The sequence below is a fragment of the Myxocyprinus asiaticus genome, chromosome 13, assembly GCF_019703515.2.
Source record: "Myxocyprinus asiaticus isolate MX2 ecotype Aquarium Trade chromosome 13, UBuf_Myxa_2, whole genome shotgun sequence".
Taxonomy (NCBI): domain Eukaryota; kingdom Metazoa; phylum Chordata; class Actinopteri; order Cypriniformes; family Catostomidae; genus Myxocyprinus; species Myxocyprinus asiaticus.
Window position 1 is genome coordinate 33,670,402 of NC_059356.1, and position 27,364 is coordinate 33,697,765.

Below are 27,364 nucleotides of genomic sequence, written 5' to 3' on the forward strand. Positions count from 1 at the left end.
AATATTTATCTGTTTCTCACCCACACCTATCATTTTGCTTCATTGCTGCAGTGCTTTAATGGTGCCCTTATGTGGATTTTGTGAGCTTCAAATTTTTGGCACCCATACACTTGCTTTATATGGAACTACAGAGCTGAAATATGCTTCTAAAAATCTTCATTTGTGTTCAGCAGAAGAAAGAAAGTCATACACATCTGGGATGTCAGGAGGGTGAGTAAATCATGAGAGAATTTTCATTTTTGGGTGAACTAAACCTTTAACATCATCATATTCTCATTCATTTTATGTAAATCCCAAGTGCCCTAATAAAACATATTGAGTTACTACAATATCTAAGGAACTACACATTTTTCCTGTTGTAAATATTGATTTCAAACTAAATTCTGCAAATAAAAACATGCAATATAATTATTTAACACTAGACGACTATTTCACAAACACACACAAAAAAAAAAAAAATACTATACAAGTTTGACGTAGTGCTTAGCAAATTGGCAGCACAATTTAATTTTTAATTTGGTTGTTTATTTTCCCAGGCACAATTAGGTTATTCCCTGACTATATTGGCCAGGAAAAATATCACCAGCATGTTATTTTCTACATGCTGAGTATTACATATAAGCATTTTCCATGAATATACAGTATGTAGGCCTTAAGGACAGGTGAGCTGTCTAGCCTTTAGTGGTTCCGTATTATAAATATTTCCTACTTCAAATACCGCCCACTCTTGTCTACTTTCTTCCACCCCCTATTTTATCTCTCTAAATCACAGCATAGCACATTTTCTGCCGGAGGGGTGGGTAAAACCCATTTATACAAAACAAGGTTACAAATAGTCTACATAACATACCATGAAGGAAATCTAATTAAGTTTCCAGTATGCAATGATTAATTTAAAAAGTTTATCTACTTTTCATTTTAATACCGTCATGTATTTAATCTCCAAATAAAAAAACAGGTATTATTACAAATAGTCTCTTCGCTAAGGCTCTAGCTGGTGGCAGCTGTAGTGAGGTGGAGTGTTGTGCTTTATTTGCGTTTTCTCAGCAATAGATACATCAAGCCGCTGATCTGCGTCATGGGAAATGCGACCCAAGCTACGACGAAGGCGTACCCATAGTCCCCAGTCTTGAATTCATCACTCTTGAAATTTAAGTGCTCCGCTGTGTAGATGGATGCAGCGGTCATCACACAAAAAGCTACAGAAGAGATGGAAAAAGGGCTATTTAGGGAAATTAACAGTTTACAGTCAGTGTTTTGCTGATTCATATGTAAGATCAATTCAGAGGGCTCAAACAGTGTAGAACGAAGACAAGGAAGAAGACAAAACTGTCAGTAAGTTTGTTTGCTTTTGGTTAGCTATAGAGTCTGGCTTTGAGTTATTGAGTCTGGATGTGAACTCAGGTTTTTTTTTTTTTTTTTTTTTTTTTCAAATGTTGAAAAGGCAACATTGCAGGCTTCCATATACATTTTTATTTTATATATTTATTTGAAAAATAGATTATTTAATATAACTGTTGGAGGTTATTTGTCAGGCTTTTTGAGGTCCATGCATTTTTATTTATTTATTTCATTAAAAACCTTGTGATTTTTGAAGGGTCCTTATTTAAATGTCAGTGGTGTTCAAGGGCTTAAACATTGAGGGGGTTGCAGAAGGAAGCATTTACATGTTTCCACTGATCATGGTATAAATGTTGGGGGGGTTGTACTTCCTTACTTTGATTATTGGGGGGTTACCTCCAACATTAATTATTATCAATTTTTTATATTTTATATCATTGTATTATATAATACATATAATACATATTATATAATTTATAGTAATTCATTATAATATAAATATAGCCCTATATAATTTGATTCTATGATTATTGTTATTAATGTCTCAAGCGATGTGTATATTTCATATCTGAGAAGTGACTGAGCCATGTCAGCAATCCAGTAACAGTGTTTACACATTTAGCCCAGCTTCATTCATAGAGAATGTATGCACTTGTGTTGCACTTTAATTATTAATTTTTATATAGTTTAAACATTTATTTCAGAGAAAGACATTTTAATTAAGTTTATTTCTTAATAATATTATTGTGCTTATGTTATGCCTTTTTTAATGTATTCATACAAGCCGTATTAGACATTTACATGTGTCCTGTGCACCTTGTGGGTAAAAAGAAGGAAAACCCATGACACATTTATTGTTAACATGTTTAACTTTTTCTAGCTCATTGATCACTGTTAATCACTCTGTTACGTTTGATTTATTCATAGGTGGGAGCTTTATGTAGAATTTGTTTATATGAGTGTACTGTTTTTTTTTATGCTCTTCCCTAGTCTCCTTGCAGGTTCCTGCATTCCAGCTAGGTCTGTGTGCCATGTAACCTTGAGGAAGTAAAATACGACCTGTATGTTCTAAGATATGTCCTGTATGTTTTTGATAATATAGTATATACTGTATAACATATGCACTGCATATAGACTGTGTTTATATATATATATATATATATATATACATACTGTATACCGAGTATTTTTTTATTTTTTTATTTGCTGTGTTTAGTGTTAGAAAGTTTATCTGTGACGTAAACTGATTTAGCATATGCCTATGATCCCTCATGTTTCTGTATGTTAAGTTAGTTTATATATGCATATTGGTCTCTCTACAGGGTAAAGCTGTATTCCCCAACAGTATGGTTAGGTAAATAAATAAAAAAAAAAATTGCAATTGCCAATGCAATCATAGAATGAGCCACCTATTTCTTGCGTGTACTTCTTCAAATGCAATACTTCAGTGGTGACTCTGATGTTTCTTAAACTATTTACTCCCTTTTAACTAAACTGCCAAATTACGCCAACACTGAAACTGAAAAATGGCTTCAAAGTTTTGATTTTCCAGCCAAATGTAGATTATACAAATTTTCAAATTCCATTTTTTCTGAATAAAAGCATAGCTGAGCCAAACCCGTCTGATCATGAACAGATCATAGTCTAAGAGACCAGATTTCGGTCATAACTCTATTTTGACAAAATATGCCATTGTTTTGGCATTACTGTCCATTTCTGCTTAAGATGACTTGATTCTTAACAGATCTCTTCTATACAAATAAAGAGAATTGTTCAGAAAAAGAAGACAATCTGATCTTTGAGTTAGATATGGAGTGTGGGAGTGAACTCACAGGACAGGAGCTGGATGATTGCTGTGAAGACAAATCTCTCCCCCTGCTTCAGACGGAAGAGTTGAAGGATGAAGACAAAGAAACCCACACAGCACAAGATAGTGGACAGTATCATGGTGGCCTGGATAGTCTGAAGATAGGCTGTTCAAGAGAAGACAGGATTCCTTTGTGAAAATCTTGGTCTTTTTTCATACTGTAACCAGAAATGTGTGGAGCAATTTTTTTAAATGGGAGAACATTCTGTTATGTCTGCAGTAGTAGCCTACTCATCTAGGTTTTTTTTTTTCAATGGCTGGTGCCAATATCTATATAGAGTGGGGTCCAAAACTCTGAGACCACATTGAATATAAAGGGACATACCAAATACTAAGAAATTCTAAAATACCCACAATAAAAATCACATAAAAAAATTAAACATAAATTGAAATAAAAAAATAAAATAATAAAAAAAATGCATTAAATTAAATATATCAAAAATCCCAAATAGAAAAGACACATTAATGATAGCAAAGGAGTTGTTTACAAAATCAATGCTGATAATCTCAAAATACTAAATACCACTGGTTTGCATAAATTTGAATTAATCTTAAAGAAAAGCTAATCACTCTTTTCTCTAAACCGTTCTTTAAACATAAGCCTTAAGTTTAGCCCTGCTCTTAAAGGTATAGTTCAAAAAATGCCTAGCAGCCTTAGTCACCTTTCACTTTCATTGTATCTTTTTTCCATAAAATGACAGTGAATGGTGACTGAGGCTGTCATTTTGAAAAAAACATCTCCTTTTGTGCTCCACCAAAGAAAATACTTTTATACATGAAATCACTATACATACTGTAATGTTGTCTTGTGCAACGTTTACATTTATTTTTATTTCTGGGATAATGAAAGCCTACCTGCATCAGAGGTTGCACTGTCTGGTATGTCATAACAATTTGTGTTGTTGCAGTTGTACCAGAGATCCATGGAGAACTCATTCGAAACCCACCATGCCTTAAAAAGATAAAGAAAAAAGTCACCTCTATTTATTTATAATGTTATTGTTATATTTAACAGAGAATACTGTAAAATGTATTGCTATAACAAACAATTCCATTTTATAGTAATGCTTCTCTTAGCGAGCACTGCTCATATTTATATAAGACTTTAAGAAATCAACTTACATTTCCGATGGTTGCTATGAAGAGTAGTATTGCTGAGGTGATGTGGAAGAGGATGATGAAGGCCAAAATAATCAACATGGCTGATGGTGCAACAGAAAATCAAAAGCAAGCAAATCTACGAAAGAAAGAAAAAATAATGTAAGAAACATCCTGTTGAATGAATACACAGATGCTCGTGTTATGGGCTAATATTGGGATCTGGAACTGTAATTTGAGAGCTGATCCTTTTTGTCTCTTTATATCTTTTTGCTGCTTGGTGAATTTAGTTAATACAAATGAGCTTATGCAACACAATTTTTGAATGATTTTGTCCCAATTTCACTGCATGCAATCAATTTTAATTTGTAAAATAGAAAATTTGGGACTACATGAATTATTATTGTTGTGGACCGAATGTAGACGTGGCATGAATAAATTTTGCTTTAAATACTAAATCTTGTTTTACTACTTACTGTTTATTGCATTATTTGCACTGTTTTTATTTTTTGTTTATTTTTTATGTGGTGTTGACCTAACTTGTTAATTTATTCACCCTCAAGTTGCTGGAACCCCCTATGACTTTCTTTCCTTTGTGGAACACAAAAGAAGGTGTTAGGCAGAATGGTAGCTTCACTGCAGCCCAAAGTCTGTCTGCTGGAGGATTCTGCCTTGACTCTGGACAAGGCTCTGATCTGATCAATCTCACAGTCTGTCTACCATGATGCAGAAACAGCACTGCTGACCTCATTGTTCTGCCCATACACTGATGAGATAATGCTTGAAACTTCCTGAGCTCTGAGTTCATGTCTGTGGCTCCATTCAGGAGAAGATTTGGCTGTATGAGGCCAAATCCTTGCACAGGATTCACCTGCAAATGCAGTCAGCTCCTGTCTACGTCACACACGTGCCTCAGAGGCCGGCTGCTAATTTAACCTCTCATGATTCACTGCAGTGCAGCCACATATAGACCACATATACATCTCAATCTGCACAAGAGCTGCTCCCAGCAGTTTATGAATGGCTTTTTCCCCTTTACCTTATATAGTGTGTTTGAGTTTATACTTATTTCTCATGCTCAAAAGGAGCCTTAATGCTCAGTAGTTCAGGAAACAATAAATGAAAAGATACCTCCAAGGAAATTACAGTATTTCTTCAGCACTAAGGCTGTGAAATAGATGGTTCACATTGCTTTAGCAACACCATATGTGATAAACTGTATTTCTGTCCATGAGTATGTATCCAAATGACAGTCCATTTACAGACCACTGACCTTCTATTGTAGTTTCATCAATTTAATCTTTTTTAATCTATTTAAAGTGATAGTGCATCCAAAAAATAAAAAATAATTTATTTGCACTCAGATATTATTACAAACCCATATGACATTCTTTCTTTCATGGAGCACAAAAGGAAATGTAAGGCAGAATGACAGCCTCAGTCACCATTCAAAATCAGTAGTCCAGCAATGTTTCCCCCCTTTTAAGCACACAAGTAATCCTCAGCTAATTAAATCCCCTGTAATAAGCCTTCTTCTAAAAACCAACAAGCTCATCTAGCACTGCCTTTTACTCCTCTTAATTAAGATGAAGGCATTTGGCTCCAAGTGCTTTTTTAATGAGGAGTGCCATGATCAAACTGAACTGAGATGGAGCCATTGAGCCAGAATGTGAACACTTAACAAGCACTATGTGTAAATCGGCAAGGTCTGAAATATCTAAAGAGAGCTTTCCCTTAGCATTCCTATTCATCTCAAAGGCTGTTGCTCAACCGGTGCAGGACCCCGTGGAGGTTTGCTCATGTGAAACCACTGAAGTTTTGAGCCGTACATGCCATTTGAAAATGACATTATCACAACACTGATTGGCTGATGGCACCACAAGAATAAGCACAGTCACAAGCCCTTCTCTAGCAGCCATCCTGAGCTGTGATGTAAAAAGGCAACAGACAGTGATGAATATAAGATCATTTCACACTTTTAAGATCTTTTTAAAAATCTAGAACTTACAAAACATGTAATGTAATATAATCTAATTAAATACATTAAATATTGCTTGCTACAAATTTTATTTCATCAGAATACACAGCTTCTTTTGAATAGCCATCAATGGAGAAAGATGCTCTTAAGGTCCAGATAGGTGTAGTTACAGCATCTACCAGCAGGGTCTCACTGGACCATGCTAATCTGTTATAGTCTAAATCGTAATGTCACTTTATGTGAAATAACTAAAATAAGGCATACAAAATACTGTAAATTAAAACTTTCAGCTACAGAGTTAATACAGAAAAGAGAGACTTATGTATGGTTGTTTTTAGACAAATAACGATAGTTAGCATGGAATGTGGGACACAGGGTGTGGCATTTGAGCGGCGCAGAGTTTAGGCGGGAAAGAATGGTTAAAGAATGGAAGGTTTCTCACTGAGCTCAGCCTCAAGAGGAAGGCAAAGGCACACACCCAATAACAGCTCACAACCATGACAGCAAAGACTAAAGATTCAGCCAACATGGAGTCATCATAAATGAGACCTGAGTCGGCTAACAGGAAACCAGCCTCAGTACACAAGGGAAGCACAAAGTGGGAGGGTACAGGATAATATGTGCCTAGCAGAAGTGTCTAAGCTTTACAATCTCTGCCATGAGGCCTAAAAATGCCTGAAAATCTACTTTTTTTAACTTTAACTTTTAAGTTCAATGGGAGCTACAAAGAACAAATTTAAAGCTGATGTATATAATTTTGTTGATGTTAAAACTCATTCTCGTATCCCAAGTAGCGGATTTAGGCATGGGCGACATGTGCAGTTGCCATGGCGGCATCTTGGGGGGGGGGGGGCACGAGACACTCTACATTAGCTGTCTGTCTCTGTAAAGTGTAAAGTGGTAGGCTGGTTTCATTTATTTGTAGTGTAACGTGGTCTCAGTCCACACATGCTCTTAATTTTCTCTCCAGCTGTCTGCTGTACTGAGGGGCAGAAAGGGCAGAAAGGGGCAGAGCTGGGGGATGAGGGACATGGGAAGAAAAATTCAAAACAATTTATAACTCAAAAAATGAAATCTGTTCCACAGATTATTCTGAATTTATTACTGGAGAAAAAATAAAAACCTTATATATTTTTCCTTCTTTCTGATGCTATAAATACATTGTAGTAACCTGCAATAGATGAAGTGTGTAATTTCTGCACCACTAGCAGCACCAAACAGAATTGCAAAAATAATGATTGTTTCAAACAGGTTTCCCGAACACTCTCCCATCTGTCATTGGTCAGAAAAACAGATAGTCCCGCCCCAAACTCACAGTATTGGTTGAGCCAATGTTCCTTGTTACCGGGCAGGTTGGGATGCTCAAACAAACAGAGCAATGTTTTAAAAGCACCACAGAGCCACTCTGTTTTCTATTTGTGGGGAATTCAACCGAAAAATGGCTTAATTATAGTTGTCTGTAGCCATTAAGCTGAGATAGGAGAACGTATTTTAACATTAAACAAATTACACAATTTATCTTTAATTAAATATGATCTTTGGTAAAGGTCTTAAAGCTTTTGCTCTATGTTGCATTTTTCGGCTTCCATAATTGAACCAAACAATAATTTAGGAACACTGCTTTCCCAAGAGCTGCTGAGAAGCTCCTGTTAATCTGATGACATCCATAATGGCACAAAATGTGGCATTTATCACATAGAAAACTCAGAAACACTAGAACTAGTGTTTATTTGTTTCAATGTGTCAATGCCTCCATGAATGGTGGGAAATTGAAAAAAAGCAAATTCTTGTAGATGGTAAATGATGAAAAATGAAACCCTTTAAATAGACAGAGGCTCACCATACACGGGATACATTTTGAGGAACATAGTGAAAATGGTATGGTGGCTACACAAATGCATAATCGTCTTGCATAGTCCCCTTGGGCCTTTTAGGAACAAAATATCTACTGTAAAAGTTCTCCATTGCCAATGGGAAACATGAAAATTCACAGGAGTACCTGGTATTGAAACTGTTACAACTGGGCAAGATATAACCCATTGCTAATACAGTTACAGTTGTTAAAAGAGAGCAGAGATCTCTGTGAGAAAATATCAACATGATCTCATTAGTATTTGTACTGTATGTAAAGTGTGGTTTTATCAGACATACACTTTCAAATGTTTGCATAAGCCCCTTTCACACATGCAACCTGGTAAATTGCAGTAAAAGTGTTGTATTGCATTTACTGGTAAATGTACTACATGTGCTATTCACACATGCAATGGTTTCTGTCTTTTTTCCATTTGGTGAGCATTCACACATCAGCACCAAAATGCCATTAAACTCTCAGATGTAGTTAAAATATGAAAAGACTTTAAAAATACTAGGTATCACACACTTACAGACTATAAAAATGGCTACAGACAAAAACTGTGCATCGCACACTCAAGGACTGAGGATCACTCAAGCTGTCAAGTCAATCCGATCACAAACTCACAAGGAAACACACGCCCCTGTTCTAGGAGACGCATGACAGATGTAAACAAACAAGGATGTACAGGAGCGCTGCCACTTATGTTGCTGCTCTGTTCAGAGTCTCAGAATAAACGGGCCGAATGCAGTTGGGTGAGTTCTTGGGTGGAAAGAAGGAGACTGTGACATGAGTTGGAGGTAAATGTTTTCTCCACTTTGAGCGCTTGTTCGCCATTTCCATTTCTTTATGGTCCAGTGTTGTGGCTGCGTGGTCGATTTCCATTTGCTGCTCACAATACATGACTTCAGATTTGAGACAATTGTGACACACAAATCAGGAAATGAGTTAAACAATCGTTAATATTACACCGTAACATCGACAGTGCTTCACTTATATTTTATACTTTATTGAGGTTTGATGATAATTACAATTAGAAATACAAAGAGAGGAAATGTTTATAATTTCATTAGTCCCATCTGTATGTCATTTATTCATAAACAGGCCATTATTTTTTTATTTTTAGTATTGAACTCATTATCCTGCAGTGGTTCAACAGTTCAGGGAAAATCTTTTTCGAGTCATCAGAGGATTTGTAAAGATTTGTATGTCTCTAAAGTTTTAAATAAGTAAAGACACTTATACTGGCTTTTTGGTGCACTTATAGCACTATTAGATGCTGTGAATACATTGATATAATACCTCTCAGTGTCTATAAATACTTACAAAAATATACATGTAAACATGTAAAATACAAATACGAATACTTATGATATCACCATGAATATACACAACCTCCTGAATGATGGATCTTTATGTTGTATCTCAACATAAATTAAACAGGAGAGGACAGAAATAACTGCAAGAAAAGTAAAGACATTTATAAATACTTTCTAGACACCTTATGTGGCTTTTGAGTACCATTTGTGTACCACAGGCATTTTGATGAATAAATATGTCAGTTCTATAGATTAGATCAATCAGTCAGGCTTTGACACATATTAGATACATCTGTACCTCAGCTGCACAAGACAAAGAAAACAAGTTCCAGCTTTTAGTTCAGCCTTATAATGGAGTTGGGTGTTGAGGCCCCTTTAAAGTTTATAAGGGCTGAGACATGAAAACCTATGTGCATTTGTCTTGGAAACTGACAGTGTAAGGCTGTGGGGTTTGAGTTTGCTATCTGCAATCCTGTGGGATGATAATGACAGCCATACCACCTCAGCCTCAGAGGTTGAGTACACACATCAACCATCATTAGTAAATTAATTGGAGTCAATGCCTCAAATGGATAGTTCAACGAAAAAGGAACATTCTGACATAATTTACTCACTCTTGTAACCTTCCAAACCCGTATGACTTTAAAATGTCCAAGATAAGCAATATCTACTTTTTGTGTGAGTGTGTGTAAACGCTAAGCAGCCTTAGCTGCCACGCTCTGTTCCCCTAAGCTTGGTGGAAAACACTGACTTGAGTTTCACTTTTAATGTAATTTTTTATATATAAAAGCCACAGTCTCCAGCAGGCTTCCAAGTCAGCCACTGCAGAAAACAGAGACTGTCTGCAGTCATGGAACAAATGATTGAGATGAGACAGAAAGCTCTAACGCCACCCTGCAAAGCTTTATGTCTTCCATCCAGCACACATGTACATGATATGTTACAACACTAACCAGCCAACTCTGAATCATAGGCTGATCTGAAGGATTAAAACTAAATCGTGGAACCACATGGATGCTACCAAGTAGGAGCATTATGCCCATTCAAAGACAAGTGAGGGGGTATGGGCACAAATTTCTGAGCCAAGTGGATTTTAAATGTTAAAAGTGGATTTTTAAATATTTGTATCTATGAAAAGCACTCTACATTGTAAGTAAATATCGCACTACGCACTATGTCTGTTATTAGCCACTGGCGAGTAAATATTAACATTTCACTCGCCAGTGATTGAGTTATGTAGTGTTGAAGCACCAAGATCCTTTTACTAAATAAAAAGCAGGCGATTAAGTCACTATGCCACCACAAGGACTTAGAGCGCATTGGGAATTGGGCATTCCAAATTGGGGAGAAAAGGGGAGAAAATCTCAGAAAAGGGGAGAAAAAAAAACTGGATTAAGCCTAGTCTTTCCCTGCATGCTGTGTCTCCTGACCCTACGTTTCCACTGGCGCATTGTTTGTGAGCGAAGCTAAGCGAGCATTTTCAGTTCATTCCTATGGAAGCCGAGCACCACGCTCGCAAAGTGGATTGTGGGATTGAGCGAGCAGTTTCCTATCATTGTGAGCGGCTTTGAGCGGATTTCTTCCTTGCCAGTGGAAACGCAGCCTGAGTGCGCAGGAAAACGCATTTGTGTCCCATTTAGTTGAACTCCGAGCGTCTCATGGAACCGCACTGCAGACGCCACCCCCCAGAGCAGCTCTCTTGAGAGCACGTGAAGATGAACCGCTTCTCAAGCTCTGATGTGCGTGACGTTTTCAGAGGCTCGCGCCAAACTCAATGGCTGATGCCGATATCCAGAGAGCAGGGTGGCTGATAGGCCGATACAATGCAGATATATCACACAATTTAATATAGTAAATAACAAACATAAAATTACTATAAAAAAAAAAAGAATAAAAATAATAAACTCATATTTAGCACTATATTTACTAAATTTCACACAAAACGAAAAAATAACATTGTATTTTAAATGGTAGATAGCAGTTTATTCAGATTTCTGTTTAGTCATCAAATTTTAGTAATTTATTTGCACATGAAGAAATTGTTAATATATTAAGAAGAAGGAAATAACAGTACACACAGTAGTCCAGCAACCATGGATGGCATGTCCACGTTAGCAATTGCATTTACCGAATCAAACCAATTGTACATACAGTGCATAGTGAATAAGACATTTACTTATAGCACACGTGAAGCGCTTTTACATTGGGCTGCATCCGAAAACATAGGCAGCTGACTTGCTACCTTGCTGCTTAATCAGTTAATGGCTTAACTGACATCTGTTTTGAATGAATGGAACTCTTAAGGACTGGTCTCCAAACAGTTTGAAAAGCACCTTATTTTCATCGTACCTCTGTATACAGCCTCCGGAGGCAGCATTTTCCTGGTTTTGGACACAGCCTTGAAGTTGCACTCACGCGCTTGTGCGGATCCAGCACAAGCCTCAATCTCCTGACAGTTTAAACAGCCTGGATCACCTACTTGGATTGTCACGGAGTGACCATCATGATTTGTGAATGAGAGGAACTTTTGATTCTGGCTGATAGGAAAAGGGCTTCAGATGAAGATATTAGATGAGCACTTGACGGGAAGAAAACGCTGAATTTTCGTGAGGTTCATGAATTACATGAATTACTGGTCATTTACATGTCTCAGTCGCTTCACATGCAAGCAGGTAATTTTCGGCACCCTCAAGAAAAAATTGGCCAAACGGGAAAATGTATCGGATGTATCGGCCTCTGCGATATATCGGTCGACCACTAATTATAGTTCCAACCTTGTGAATTTTTTGTTAAAAATGTGTATGAAATTTCAAACATTAAAAATGCAATTTCGTGACATTATATAAATAGATCGAATGTGAAATTTTTAAATTTTTAAAAACCTAAAATGTGATTAAAATGATAAGGTGAAATATAAAAATAAAATGTACAATATACTATATTGCATGATGTCATATACAGTACATAAAGAGGCCTTGATTTGTTTAATATCTTTTTCAGCTGCATTATGCTTAAATTTCATCAAACATCTGGTGAGTAAAAGCAAAAATGTATTAGCCAATGGTGATTCTTTCTCCAACATGACTGTAGAGGGTTGATTTAGTTGCATTATTACAAGAAAACTGTTCTTTAAAAAAAATAGGGGCATGCCGTCCCTGCCACCAAGACACCCTGACAATTCCTTACTGTTTCAACAAATTGTGCCCTCCAATATTTAAACAGCAGGGAACTCAAAGAACAGGAATTAAATGAGCTCTAGTAACGTGTTACACACCTCCATTACTCTGCACAGGAAACAAATCAATGAGCCAAAGCCAAAAATAGTTGTATTATTATTTATTTTTTATGTCTGGTGTTTGTAAGAAGTCTTTCGTTCATTAAGTCTAGAAAATATGACAGTTGTTAAATTAATGCATAAATGGTGATCAAAAAATGCAAATGTCACCTACAGAGCACACTACAGCCCAGTTTGACCTAACTTGACCCAAGCTACCCTAACAGTGTTGAGCAAGAGGGAAAACCTCAAAGTAAACGAGGGATGTGAGGGAAGAATGTTTTAGAGCGCAAGTTAGACATTGGATGCGGTTTTGAATGACGACCCAAAGGTAACAAACCATTCATGGGTTGTTTTGCAGTCCTGACACCAACTCTAACTTCAAGATCTGAGAGACGGTACAGTGAAAGACAAAAACATGCAATGGGTCAAAAGTGGGGGGAAATGATGATGCACAGGTTTCCCCTCCTATGTGGAGTCTTCCCCATGTATGTCCTTCGTTTTAGTTGTCTTTCACAGTGAGCATGAATGGAAAGAGCAGAAAAGAAGCATTCTCCAAAACATCTGTGAAGCTATGAAGGTTAACAACCATGGATAAATAACATCTTCATCTCCTGGGAAGTGCAAGCCTTTTTTAAAGCTATAAACAGTGATCTAATTAAGATCAATGCATTCTCAGAGACTCATTTCTACTGAAGCACTCATGTATTGCACATTCATTTTCATGCTTATTGTATCATGGTGGAGTTTGTTTTAAAATACAATCATAAATTAAAAGCATGCCTTTTCTGGTTCAATAAAGTGAAAATTAAACATGAGCAGCTTAAATGTTGCCTGCTGAGTCCCATGTAACTTGTTTCCTAAGAAGTCTGCTGTATGTCGACTGACGCAGCTTTCAATGGCTGCTGTTCACACAAAGATATCAAATGGATGAAAAGCATTCATTTTCTTAAAAGAAACATTTTGTTGTACAGCATATTTGTCAGTGGTGCCATGATCGGAAAGCTGTGGTATTTGTTACAAATCACTACAAGGATCATTTCAAACCCATACATCTTTGGTTCATCTAATGGACGAGGATTTTCACAACTGTAACTATGTGTTGACAGTTCTAGGCAGACCCACACAGAATCTGAGCCTTCAGATTCTGCTGTGCAGCTACTGGTCCAAGCTCTTGTCATATCAAGACTTGACTACTGCAATTCCCTCTTGGGCGGGCTCCCCACTAGCAGAATTAAGCCACTGCAGTTTGTTGGTTGAAGAACACTGCGGCACATCTGGTCTTCAACCAACCAAAGAGGGCCCCCCGTCAGCCCCCCTCTTGATCTCACTCCACTGGTTACCTGTAGCTGCCCGCATCAAATTCAAGGCTTTGACTTTGGCCTTACTTCAATTCACTCCTCCAGGTCTATCGCTCCCTGCGATCAAAAAATGAGTGAGTCCTGGTGGTTCGGTTGCAATGAGGCACAAATTCACTCTCAAGATCATTCACATTCTCTGTTCCACAGTGGTGGATTGTGCTTCCAACCCCCACCTTATCTGTTGAGAACTTCTCAACATTCAAAAAAACAGCAGAAGAAGACACGTCTCTTCCTTTAGCACTTAATCAGTCACTTGCCTTATGTTATATATATATATATATATATATATATATATATATATATATATATATATATATATATATATATATATATCTTTCATCTGTGTCATTCTTCTGCTCTAACCTCTGTACCACTTTTATATGACAAATTGCTTATGTTTCTGAAATGACTCAATGTAAATGTACAGGAGCTCTGCAGAAAACTCCACAGATTTTCCATAGAAATTGAATGACTATCATTTATAAAGTTTTGAAAAAACCCCGCCTACTGAGCATTCCTTTGTTAAAGAAATATTCCAGGTTCAATACAAGTTGAGCTCAATCAACAACATTTGTGGCTTAATGTTGATTACTACAACAATACATTTTGATTCGTCCCTCCTTTTCTTTGAAAACAGCAAAAACATTTTACACAACTGACCTTTTTTAAATCATTTACAACAAATTTAGCAGTGCTCCCTTGAAAATCACCATAGAAAATGCTAAATAATTAGTATAATTTTATAATCTGTCTGGGCCTAGTTAAAAGGTATTCGTTTTATGTGTAGTTTTATGACAAAATTCAAACAATATATGGATTTACACCATGTTTGTCAAGTAACCTAAAAATTGTGTTCTTTGTGTTGTAAATTTTTAAGCAAAAAATATAATTTATATTAGCCTGACTAAATTAGGTTACACTAATGAAAGTAAGAAATAGCCACTTGTGGTAAACAACTGCACATTTTCTGTTTTAACAGAATGAAATGGAATTGTGCAGCTCTTTCCAACATACGTCAAGAATCAGATAATTTGCTGACGTCTCTGATTATGTTTTCCTCACCGATCTGCCCCCACAGCGTCATTTGTGCTTGCGAACAACAATGAGAGCATAAGGCTTATTTTTAGAGAAAACAAAAAAATCTGTTGCTGCTTTGGCAGGCAGTCAGAAATGAGGTTTAATGTACAAAACAAAGCCCTGTTTTGGGTATCGCCTCTGAAGCATGATAAGCCCCATCCCAGCCGAGTACTTGGACACAAAAAACTGACGAAAAAGGACAACAACAACAAAAAACTCCCAGGGAGAGCGACACGTGCACTGTTAAATGGTACTGCAGCACTATAAAATAAAAATAAGAAGAACTCTTCATCTTATGAATGTTTAGTGACAGGTTGCATCTGAAAGTTCTGTGTGGCGTAATAAAAATAGTACATGAATGTATTTGAGTTGTGGTCACTATACTATTATGTGCTCCTCTCTCGCTGTTGCTTGCGTGCTAGTGATTACATGATTACAATGACATAATATAAGAAATATTTAAGATTCCACACTTCCAATTTCGTGATCAGTAATCAAATAAGCAAATTTGTGACATTAACTGTGTTAACTCATTTTGTACAAAAGTACAGGTTTTCTTTCATTAAAGCACTTTCACAAGATGCTCTGTGAAAATTCACTTGCAGGATCATGATTATATCATAATCATCGGGTTTTGCACAAATGTTTAACTCAAACTGTTATGCTGATAATGTTATTTGTAATGAAAAACAAATGATTAAATTAGAAAAATGCAAAATGGAAACATTTTCCTGGTCGGCACAGCCATTAACCAGGAAAATAAAAAATTACACTCCATGTCAAAAAGTTTGCTGACCCCTGCACTAGATGAACGGCTTTGACCGTTATCATGCATTTCGTGCCGCTTAGAACTGTAAATAGGAGACCCCTAACATGTTTCATCTTGCTGTTTGCTGTTTTGAAGGCATCCTGGACCCTTTTTGCACCCATCTGTGCATTAGTTCCAATGCATTTCAGGCAATGTGCGCCACTTTTTAAGAGCGGTACAAGCACAATTTTTAAAAACGCGTCTCATTCTGCTGCTGCCACTGACTGGGAGAAACACATGCCGTTCTGTGTGTAATCAAACATGGAAGATGTGTGAGATGTCGCTCCTGTGAAGACCATCGTCTCTGCTTTGGCCTGTTGAAACACCCAACATCACCATGGATTGTATTACGTTTGCGTATTCAGAACATTTCAGCATGGATTGTATGTGTTTTCGGCTGTTGGGCCTCATGTATTCAAATAGAAGACAAAGGCAGGCCTAACACAGTCATAAAACCTGACTGAGGCCCACAAACAGTTATAAATCTTACTGATAAAAACCGCGCCAAAATCAAACAAAGGGAGTCCAAAACAGACTACAAATCACATGAAGCCTTGCTCACTAAAGGATCGAACTCTCAACTCCTATTGGATGAGGCATACGACAGAACGCCCCTCAACCATCAGGAGTAGAAATACCTCTAAGATGCTTCTGGGAATTGCTTCCAGCAACTTTGCTCGCCTTGCGTAGACACAGCTCATCGCTGCTCTCAGGTGTAGCCTCGTGGTACAAGGAAGTAACATCCGACTTGAAACTGTGGCCATACAATCTCCATCTCGCTGGACGAGTTGAGATTACTCTGTGTTCCACTGAACACTCTAACGGATCCGAAGGAGACTGCTGAGCAATTCGCATCTTCATCCGTTTGCCTGCAGAAGTGAAGAGATAAAAGATTTATCTTCCATCTTCAATCAAGTCAACGTTGCTGATTTCTCTGCCAGCCCGCCAAGATTCAGCAGCCGTACCGCCCGCCAACAGAGCGAGGAAACGGCCTCCCATCATCACCCGAGCCTCGAGGAACCAAGTCGGAGTTAAAGGACGGATGATCACCCATTCATCTGCGGCCTCATATGATTCAAGTAAGAGGTTTACTTCTGGGCAGAGATAGAATATTATAGTGTGTTATTCTTGTGTATCAAGGTTATTGCTTGTACAGTTTATGGACCGCCGAGTCCGCTCATTGCTGCTAATAATACTCAAGGTATTACTGTAATGTACCGTTATCACGAATGAGATCTGCTGTGTTGTAGTCCAACCACATTGGATTGTTGTGTATTTCCGCCATCGCGGGTGAGACCGGCACACTGAGTTTATCCATTAAAGAATCAAAGACCGCGGGACGATTTACGAGCCGTCCACCGCGTCCCTGAGTGATAAACTAACAGCTGCTTTCTCTCCCACGACGATCGCGAAACCGGCTTTGGTGCCACCACTTTATTCTCTCTCTTTCGTACTAACCACACACACACGCGACCCCTCACAAACGTTCTCGCACACACTTTTGGCTAGTAGATAACTTCGTGATAAAGCTCAGCTTTGTCCCTAAGTTATCGTACAAGTGGAGACACGCGGTAAACGGCTTCTCTCCGCCCATATTCTCTGGCCAGAAATCTCGCGTGACGTACTCTCCACGAGTGTCACGTCCACCATTTTGTGTGCGTCCCTCCTTACACACACACACACACACACACATTCTCTCTCTCACACACACACACCTTCCTCTCATGTGTTATAGGATTATTTTGGTTTCCATATCTAATCATGTCACTGTTAGTTTGTAGTTATAAGTCGGAAGTTTATTGACTGCATTGTATTGATTACTAATTGATATTACTGCATAAATAAACTTTGTTATATTTCAAAGAGAAGTGTTTTGGTTTGTTTTGCATACACCTGTGTTAAGTGCTGACAGGGGATGTCAGTGCTCGGATTCAAGCCTTCATTGTTTCTTTTCGAAGGTCGATATTTTTCGGATGTCGATTTTCCTAAGAGAACAATCTAATATTGAGACTGTTATACTATCTGGTTATTAGTCCCTGATTCCAGGGTGGTGCCCTGGCGATATTAATCCTTATTAATATTCTATTGATTTTTGATAATTGATCATTATCTTCGATGATTGTTGAATTTGAAAGATCAATAAGCTAGTGTTAATTTTAATCAATGTTTCATTGATGTTAATAATTAATGATTATCTTTGATAATTGTTGATTTAAAGGATTAAAAAAGCAGGGTGGTGCCCCGGCGATATTAATCCTTATTAATATTCTATTGATTTTTGATAATTGATCATTATCTTTGATGATTGTTGAATCTGAAGGATCAATAAGCTAGTGTTAATTTTAATCAATGTTTCATTGATTTTAATAATAATTATCTTTGATAATTATTAATTATTGCTAATAACCAAACCCGCTCCTGAACGTGGCGCACTACATTTTATGGTGCGCCGTGTGAGGTTTTAATGAGTTAGATTCTATTATTTCATTTAAATATTGATTAATAACTAAATAAATAATTATTAATTATTTCTGATAGTAACACTGATCTAAACAACCAGTAGAACCTACAGGCTCATATTAGTGTGGATCACTTGTGAACCAGTCACAATATGACTCAAGCTTTGCAAAGGAACTGTTACTGAAAGATGGGGCAGTTAAACACAACCGGACCCGTGAGTAAACCTTTTCATTCACAAATGTTTCAAATGTCATGAATGTTTGATAGTTGCTGTGCTTAAGTAAACAGTTTGATACATTCGAATGAAATGTGTTGTGTGTACATTATGTGTTAACCCTGAAATTTTGTTTTTTAAATTATAATGTGAAGCTTATTCATTCTCTTCCGATCGAGTTTCAAATATGGCTGTATTTGAGGGGCTGCACGATGTTAGCCAATCAAAACAGTGGGAGTTTACATTGAGGTTTAAAGGAGACGCTGAGGCCAAAACCAAGTGTTTCAGACTGAGAGCCAGAGACAGGGTGAAAAATTATCATATATTATTAAATTATGACTGTTTTGGTGCAGAAAAAAACTTTACTAACATTATAAGTAGACCTCAGGGAAGATAATAAAATTATTTACAAAAATAATAATAATGTTCTTCTAGATTTTTGTGCTGAATTTAAGAGGTTTACTTAGCACAGTTATTATAATAAACTGAATATAACCTTATTAGTTTCCAAAAGTTTCAAAAATTACATTACATTTAATAAAACCCATTTTTCTAAACTTTTTTTTTCTTCAGTGAGCATACTGACAACACCTTGAATGGTCTGCTACTTGTATGAAGCCTTAGGGCCTCTATTGCACAAACCTGAGACTCTCCACAGATATTTCAACACTCTACTTGGGCAGTTTTGGCACATGAGGCTGCACGTTTTGTAAAGGGAATGTATTTTGGCACAGCAACAGCTGATCTCAGGGGGAGCCTCATTCACACACAGCAGGGTCCTGCTCTGCCCTAGGCCAGGCCTGCTGGGTTGAAAGCCCGCACTGGGTGCTGACAGGCTGATAGGCTTTTATCACAGTAACAGCCTTCAAAATTATGCTGAGCCCTGATGGATCGTTGTGGCTCTACCGCAGAGCCTTGGTTCTCAGGTGCTGCAGGCCCTGTTTTCACATCACAGATGACACGCCGTGGGCACGAATAACGATGCCCACATGGAACTGTCAACAGACATACTGACGGACCCCCGCAGCCACATCCACATGACCACCTCTCGCTGGGTATCAAGATTGCTGCATTTAATAATTCATTCACACACTGTCTGGATCTTTAACAGCAACTTTGATCTTTCAGCAGGAATGAAGAGAGGGCTCTTGTTCCAAAGCAGCAGCTTCTTGCGGTTTGAATCTTATGTGTGCTAAAGTCACGGACAAGAAAGGAGTCGAAGGTCACGGCTCTGAAAGATAGAATTTTGGTTCTAAAAACATGTCAGAGTGAAATCAAACAGACTGAAGTTGTATTGTGCTGTATTGTATATAAACTGATGTGCTATATGTTAAAGAGAAGTTTGCATAGACTGTTGGACAAATTTAGGTTTGTTTAGTATCTGCATGCAAATATCATACTGCAGTGCAACATCACATGAAATGCTTGTGTTGAAAGTGCTGCTGATGATAAAGTCCAGGTGAAATGCTGTTTGTAACCCAAACTTGCATAATCTGACATATTTCTGGATGAAACAGGATATTTAACAAGGCTAGATATTGGCTGGGACTTGATTTATCCATCTGGAATTGTTAACAGTTGAGCAAACCAGAATGGAGCAAAGATGTTGGAGGGGTTGAAAACGAAGAGGTATTTGTGATGTTAGCCGAAAAGGAAAGCCGTTCCAGAGGCAGAGCAAGTTATTACATTTTATTAAGTAATTAGGCTCAATTTTGATTTCATGTTGAACTTAAAGGAATAGTTCACCCATAAATGTAAATTCTCTCATCATTTGCTTAGCCTCATGCCAAGTGAAGGTGACAAAAACGTTGAAGCTCCAAAGAACACCTACAGTAAAGGCAGTATAAAGGTAATCCATAAGACTCCAGTGGTTTAATCCAAGTCTTATAAAAATATCTAAATATTTTTGGATGAGAACAGAACAAAATGTAACTCCTTTTTCACTGTACATCTTGCCGTTGCAGTCTCTAGACATGATCATGATTTCAAGCTCGATTACATTTCCTAATGTTAGATGCATGCGCAGAGTGCTAGAAAGTGTAATCAAGCTTGAAATCGTGATCGCAAAGGAGACTGCTGATGTCATGATTTATAGTGAAAAAGAATTTTGGACTGTTCTCACCCAGAACTGATTGGATCACTTCAGAAGATACGAATTAAACCACTGGAGTCATATGGATTATTTTATGCTGCCTTTATGTGCCTTTTTGGAGCTTCAAAGATTTGGTCACAATTCACTTGCACTGTATGGACTTACAGAGCTGAGATATTCTTTAAAAAAATCTATGTTTGTGTTCTGCAGAAGAAAGAAAGTCATACACATATGGGGTGGCATAAGGGTGAGTAAAGTTTCATTTTTGGGTAAACTATTCCTTAAAGCCAAGTAACAAGTATGCTGCTTTTAGTTTGCAAGTTTTAAAATAATACAGCACATAAATTATGTAAGATGAGATTGTGTTGTTGTAGATTTGTAAAGAGTAAGCCTGTGTATGTCTATTGAGCAAACAAGGTATGTACATTTGAGACAGCAAATCCCTCTTTCCTTTTAAGTGTATGTCTGTAAAGGGGACCCTCACCATTTCCTTTACCCCTTTTATATTAGTATGCAGTGTGTATGTGTGTTTATGGCTAAGCATGCCATTCTTGTGTTTGAAGTTGGTGTCTCTGATTAGACTGCTCTCTCTCTCTCTTAAGACTTTCCCTCAGAGTTTCTCACATGCCAACTCAAAAAACCCTTTTTCTGTGTATAAGCCTTTCACTCCTGCGCAGATTTGGCTACCGAAGCTCACAATTGTGCAGACATGTGTAATTCATTGTCTCAATCCCAAGTCCTGCCCAAAAACATGCAAACAGATCACAATGTCCCAGACTCAAACACTCATACTGGGTTTCTGATTCACTCAATTGTCATGCAACCATTGTTTCCACCTATCATTGAGGACAAATGAGTGTCATTGTGAATCTTTCTGTAATTGGTGAAAACGAAGAAAGATTACAAAGCCTCCAAGTCAAACCAAATTTCTTTCGTATATTGCTTCATTTTCCCCCTCATTTCACAGCATTATGTTGCTGGAAATGCTCTACTGATGTGATATGCTCACATTAGCTGTTCATTGCAAGATTTAAGTATCTTAAATTCATTGTCATATTTTTGCTGGAGCAATAATGGAGTTTGTGTAGAAATGTAATAGTTGGCACTTGCAGCTTGTAACGTCGCTGGCGCTGGCAATGATGATGACGACGACGACGACGATGATGATGATGATGATGATGATAAGAACCCAAGTGCAATTTATTTACAAAAGTGAAATCCAATAAACCCTAACTATAAACGAAACAAGGCATGACAATGAACCAACCTACATCAACAATACTTGACCAAGGACAATGGAAAACATGAGGGTTTAAATACATGGACATGGGAGAACAAACCAATGAACAAACAGAACTCATAACAAGATAATAAACCAATAAACCAATGAAAAAAAGACACATGAACATGGAGGGAAAACATGAAATCACATGACTAGGGACACATGACATGAAACAGGAAATAACTTTCAAAATATAAGACATGAAAAACATGAATAAAAAAAATACACATGACACAGCTGCCCCCTTGCTGTCTTCAAACAAAAGTTCAGGCCTGCAGAATTATTATAGCAGTCTTGGTCATTTTGAGCTTGCTGCAATGGTTAAAAAAACACAAAGGGTCCAGAGCTTAAGTCTGGCCAAAGGGAGAGGCACTTCCTGATCCAAACGTTGACAGCATAGATTCTAATGGAACTGCCCATCTGCAACAAAACCTGCCACCTATTCTCTGGAAAGCCCTGCAAACAGCACTTTTCTGAATGGCATCAGTTCTGCTGGATCAGTCAATGGCCAAAGACAAAAGACATTGGAAAAAATCAGGATAGGAAACAACTTAGTCAATAAACGACTGGAAAAATCTTTCACTTTTGCAGAATGGAAAATTAATACGTGGAAAAGAAGTCATCACTTTGACCAAAACGTCCCTATAAAATCTTAAAGAGGAGTTGATGAGAAATGGAAGTAGTGTATTTCACTGAATAAATAGGATACATACTTGCAATTGGTGGTCAAATGCTAACCACCTAATACCCAAATATTAGGGGAATGGACACTTTTGATTGGACAAATGAGTAAGTGCAGTATGAGTCATCAAATTTTTTGGTCTGATGTCCCAGAGGAGAAAACTGTATTTTAAAGGAATATTCTGGGTCCAATACAAGTCAAGCTAAATCGACAGCATTTTTTTGTCATAATGTTGATTACCACAAAAAATAATTTCAACTCAACACTCTTTTCTTATAAAAAAAAATAAAAAAATACAAAATCGAGGTTACAGTGAGGCACTTACACTGGAAGTGAATGTGGCCAATTTTTGGAAGGTTTAAAGGCAAAAATGTGAAGCTTATTATTTTATAAAAGAACTTACATTAATGCTTCTGTTAAAACTTGTGTTTTGTTTCAGCTGTAAAGTTGTTTATAACCTTGTTTTTACAGTCGTTTTAGGATTTACGGTGTTACATCGTGATAGCAATAAATTTGTAAAATTGGCTATAACTTAACACAGAAATTGTTAGTAAGCATTTCTATCACACTAAAAGCATGTTAACACATATTGTTGACATCTTGTGGCTATACTTTTGAAACAGTGAGTATTTTAACGTTTACAGATTGGCCCCATTAATTTCCATTGTGTGCCTCACTGTAACCCAGATTTTGTTTTTTTTGTTTTTTTTGTTTTTTTTTAAGAAACAAGGTAAAATGTATTTTTGTGGTAATCAACATTATGCCACAAATATGCTGTCGACTGAGCTTAACTTGTATTGAACCTGAAATATTATTTTAAATATGTATATAGGCTAAAAGTGAAGAAACATTGAGTGAAAGGCAAAAAACTATTTCCCTCAAGCAATCAATAAAGTACATTACCTGACAAACAATTCTTTACAATGTAGTGTAATCTATGGATAAACTGCACTCCTACTCAAACTGTGTAGGATTAAAAATTTGTTTCAAACATCTGTGGATATGACTTTTCACGGTTGCCAGACTTTATATTATACTATGCTATAGATTAGAGGAAAGAAAAGCATGGGAGAGGTAATAATTTCTGTGCATATCCTTATAGCAATTTTGCTTTTGATAGGTAGGTTTGAATGATGGCGCTCACTGCGAGCTGTGTTTGTGTTGAAAGAGCAGAGCAGACAGGTGTCCAGAAATCCAGTCTAGCGAAAACTGTTTCACCTCATGGGCACAGGACACACTCCCCACCCCCTAGAACAGTCCCATGAGTAACACACTGGAATGTGCCACTGAGAAATTCTACACACACACTGAGCGAGATAAAATGCCAGACATGCCAAATTAATTAACATGCAAAACATGTTGGAGGGCCACCTCAGGAACAATGCATGGTTTTGTGCAACATCAACAGCTAAAAAAAATTTTTTCGTAAAGGCCCAGGTATACTTCGTTTTTGCGTGTTCCAGATCGGGTTGCCTTTGTGAGTATACTCTTCTGACCGCGAGCGACTTCAAACATGTTTGACGCATGCCCACTACAACTTCTTTGTGATACTCTTTTAGTAAAAAAAAATCAATGGCCGGCACATGTGCAGACGATGCGCATAGAAGGCGACCGCATCCGCGAGTCAAATAAATCTGGCCTTAACATCTGAAAAAATGTATTTATTTATTTATTTATTTATTTATTTTTACTTCTTTTAACAGTTTATTTATGTATTCCTAAATAAAATTTAAAAAATGTGATGTTGTTTGGTGAGTGATTGTCAATACTAGCAGTATGTATGTCAAAAAGTCACATTAGGTAAATTATATTATAAATTATATACACATACAGTATGTCAATATTTGAATGGAAAGTATTTTATACATTAAAGGGGTAGTTCACCTAAAAATGAAATTCTCTCATCATTCACTCACCCTCATGTCTTCCCAGATGTGTATGACTCTCTTCTGCTGAACACAAACAAAGATTTTTAGAAGAATATTTCAGCTCTGTAGGTCCATACAATGCAAGTGAATGGTGACCACAACTTGGAAGTGCCAAAAGCAAATAAAGGCAACATAAAAGTAATCCACATGACTCCGGTGGTTAAATCCATATCTTCAGAAGTAAAATGATAGGTGTGGGTGGGTGAGAAACAGATCAATATTTAAGTCTTTTTACTATAAATTATCCTCCCTGCCCAGTAGGTGCTGATATAAATGAATGTGAATTGCCAAAAACAAAAGAAGAATGTGAAAGTGAAAGTGAAAGTGAAAGTGGAGATTGATAGTAAAAAGGACTTAAATATTGATCTGTTTCTCACCCACACCTATCATATCACTTCAGATGATATGGATTTAACCAATGAAGTCATATGGATTACTTTTATAGTACCTTTATGTGCTTTTTTGTGCTTCAAATGTCTGGTTAACATTCACTTGCATTGTATGGACCTACAGCGCTGAGATATTCTGCTACAAATCTTCGTTTGTGTTCAGCAAAATAAAGTCATACACATCTGGGATGGCTTGAAGGTGAGTAAATGATGAGAGAATTTTCATTTTTGGGTGAACTATTCCTTTAAATGTAAATTACATATTCAAAAAGGAAATGAAAAGGAAATTCCAAAAGGGAGAATGAAATCTACTATTTGAGCCATTAAACATTTTACTTTTTCTCAATCGCTTTGGCCTAATTCTTGAATGAGAATTATTTTTTTCAAAACATTAAGTTCAAATCTCTAAATAATTCTTTTCTTGTTCACACCAGATTTGAATTTCTTACTCATTTAAGCAGATTGCACGTGTTTTGGCACATGTGTGCAAAAGAGTAAGTACAATTGTCTACAATTTGCACAGTAACTAAATGCACATGGCTTGCTGATCAAAACTGATGAGTTGATTCTCAGTGAAATTGTCATACTCTTCACAACTTCTAAACATTCTTTCATTGTGTGAGCCATCACATGCAAAATGATCCATTCAATGATCAAAATCTGTCAGACATACATGTATATTCCATAAATATCTATGACATGGAATGTTTGTGATATCTGCTAAATCTCTGGACAGATCAACAAGAGCGACAAGATGTCCACCAAGAAGATTGGAACTTGTAGTGTTACGTACTGTGAGGAGGTACAATTGATTGTTTTTTACAGAACTACCACAGGTTTTTTTCATTGTTGCAGGTTTGTTTTTGTTTTTTCTTTTTTTTTTCTTTTTTCATGAATGTCATTTTGTGACAATTTTCTGTTCACTACATATGACTTTACATGTAAGAAATGTGTAAAAATGGACATGCAAATGTGAATTTTCTGTTTACATGTAACACATAGCTACAAAAATAAACTGTATACATACAAATGTGCATATCCTTTTTCTGTGTACTACAGTATTGTACAGTAAACTTTTTCCTACTGTTGAAATCGGTATCTAAAAAGCTCAGTGCGATACACAATAGCATTAAGCTAGACAAAACTGACATTCTTGTATAGTACAGTAAGCAGTCAGTGTCAACAAAAAAGTAGAACAAAAATTACATTTGTATATAACAAATATTTCCAGGGTTGACTGCCATGGTGAAAAAGCATCTAAACATTTTGACCAGTACGGCTCACACGATGACAAAAAAAACATTTCATTTTGGTGGCATTGGCCAATTTACTGACACAATAATTAGATTTTGAAGCATACATTAGATGTTTTTGGTGAGTTACTACATTTTGCAGACATGCAATAGAGTTGTGATGTCCCATAAAACTGTGACAATTGCACTTGCAGTTTAGAGAATGTTAAGACTGCTTGCCAAAGCGATTGAGAAAAACTGTAATACATGCAGAATGATGAAATGCTGCCTACTGTCAGCAGGAGGCGGCATGCGAGACATAGGTTGGTGGTACCTCACTCCTTTTAAATACTCACCGCCAAACATGTGAACTAAAAATATGAAGAGATTACTAGCCTATGTCTCTTTTCAGAACATAAGGCTAGTCCTTCATATTGTTAAAACCGAAGTCAAACTGAATACTCACACTTGTTTAAAAAAATAGGATTAAAAGGATAACAAATGAACAAACACGTCTAATCATAATAAGTTAGTGATTCACCAGCTAAGCAAGCATCAGTAGACACATCACAAGCGCGCGGAGCGCACGCGCACCGCCAACGCCCCTTTCTTCACAAACTTTCTCCCTGCGTGAGTTTGATAGTTTACAACTATTAAACTAATAAATAAAGCCTGCCACCTATTCTCTGGAAAGCCCTGCAAACAGCACTTTTCTGAATGGCTGATAAAAAAAAAAAAAATAAATAAAATAAAAAAAAACATTTAAATGTAATATATATATATATATATATATATATATATATATATATATATATATATATATATATATATAAGAATAGTAGGCCTAATAATAATAATCTACATAGTTGCTCAATACAGTATTCACATATTTGCAAAGAAGTTGAATGAGTTTTATCACAGTCCAAACATCTGGTTTAAGAAAGAAAAAAGCCGCTAGTTATCATTTACACTTACCGCTGTAGAGGAGCCAAAGGCGTCAAATACTGTATAGTTTGGAGAGGGCAGCCAGATGTGGATAAGTGATGCGAGCGTGAACTTGACTAACATAGTAGCAGTGAAATGAGAGAGGAAATTGCGCGCTCCTCCTCT

The 27,364-nt window shown here is 36.9% G+C and overlaps 1 protein-coding gene across 1 annotated transcript; it reads right to left on the bottom strand.

The window, feature by feature from the left end:
* Positions 1-1,029: 1,029 nt before the first annotated feature.
* On the bottom strand, positions 1,030-27,364 carry LOC127450117 (epithelial membrane protein 2-like). The gene is made up of 5 exons (XM_051713920.1): positions 27,230-27,364; positions 4,331-4,445; positions 4,064-4,160; positions 3,174-3,314; positions 1,030-1,199 (listed from the first exon to the last, which is right to left on the bottom strand). Exons 2-5 carry the CDS (start codon positions 4,406-4,408, stop codon positions 1,030-1,032), a joined length of 486 nt encoding a protein of 161 aa, XP_051569880.1. The 5' UTR covers positions 4,409-4,445; positions 27,230-27,364.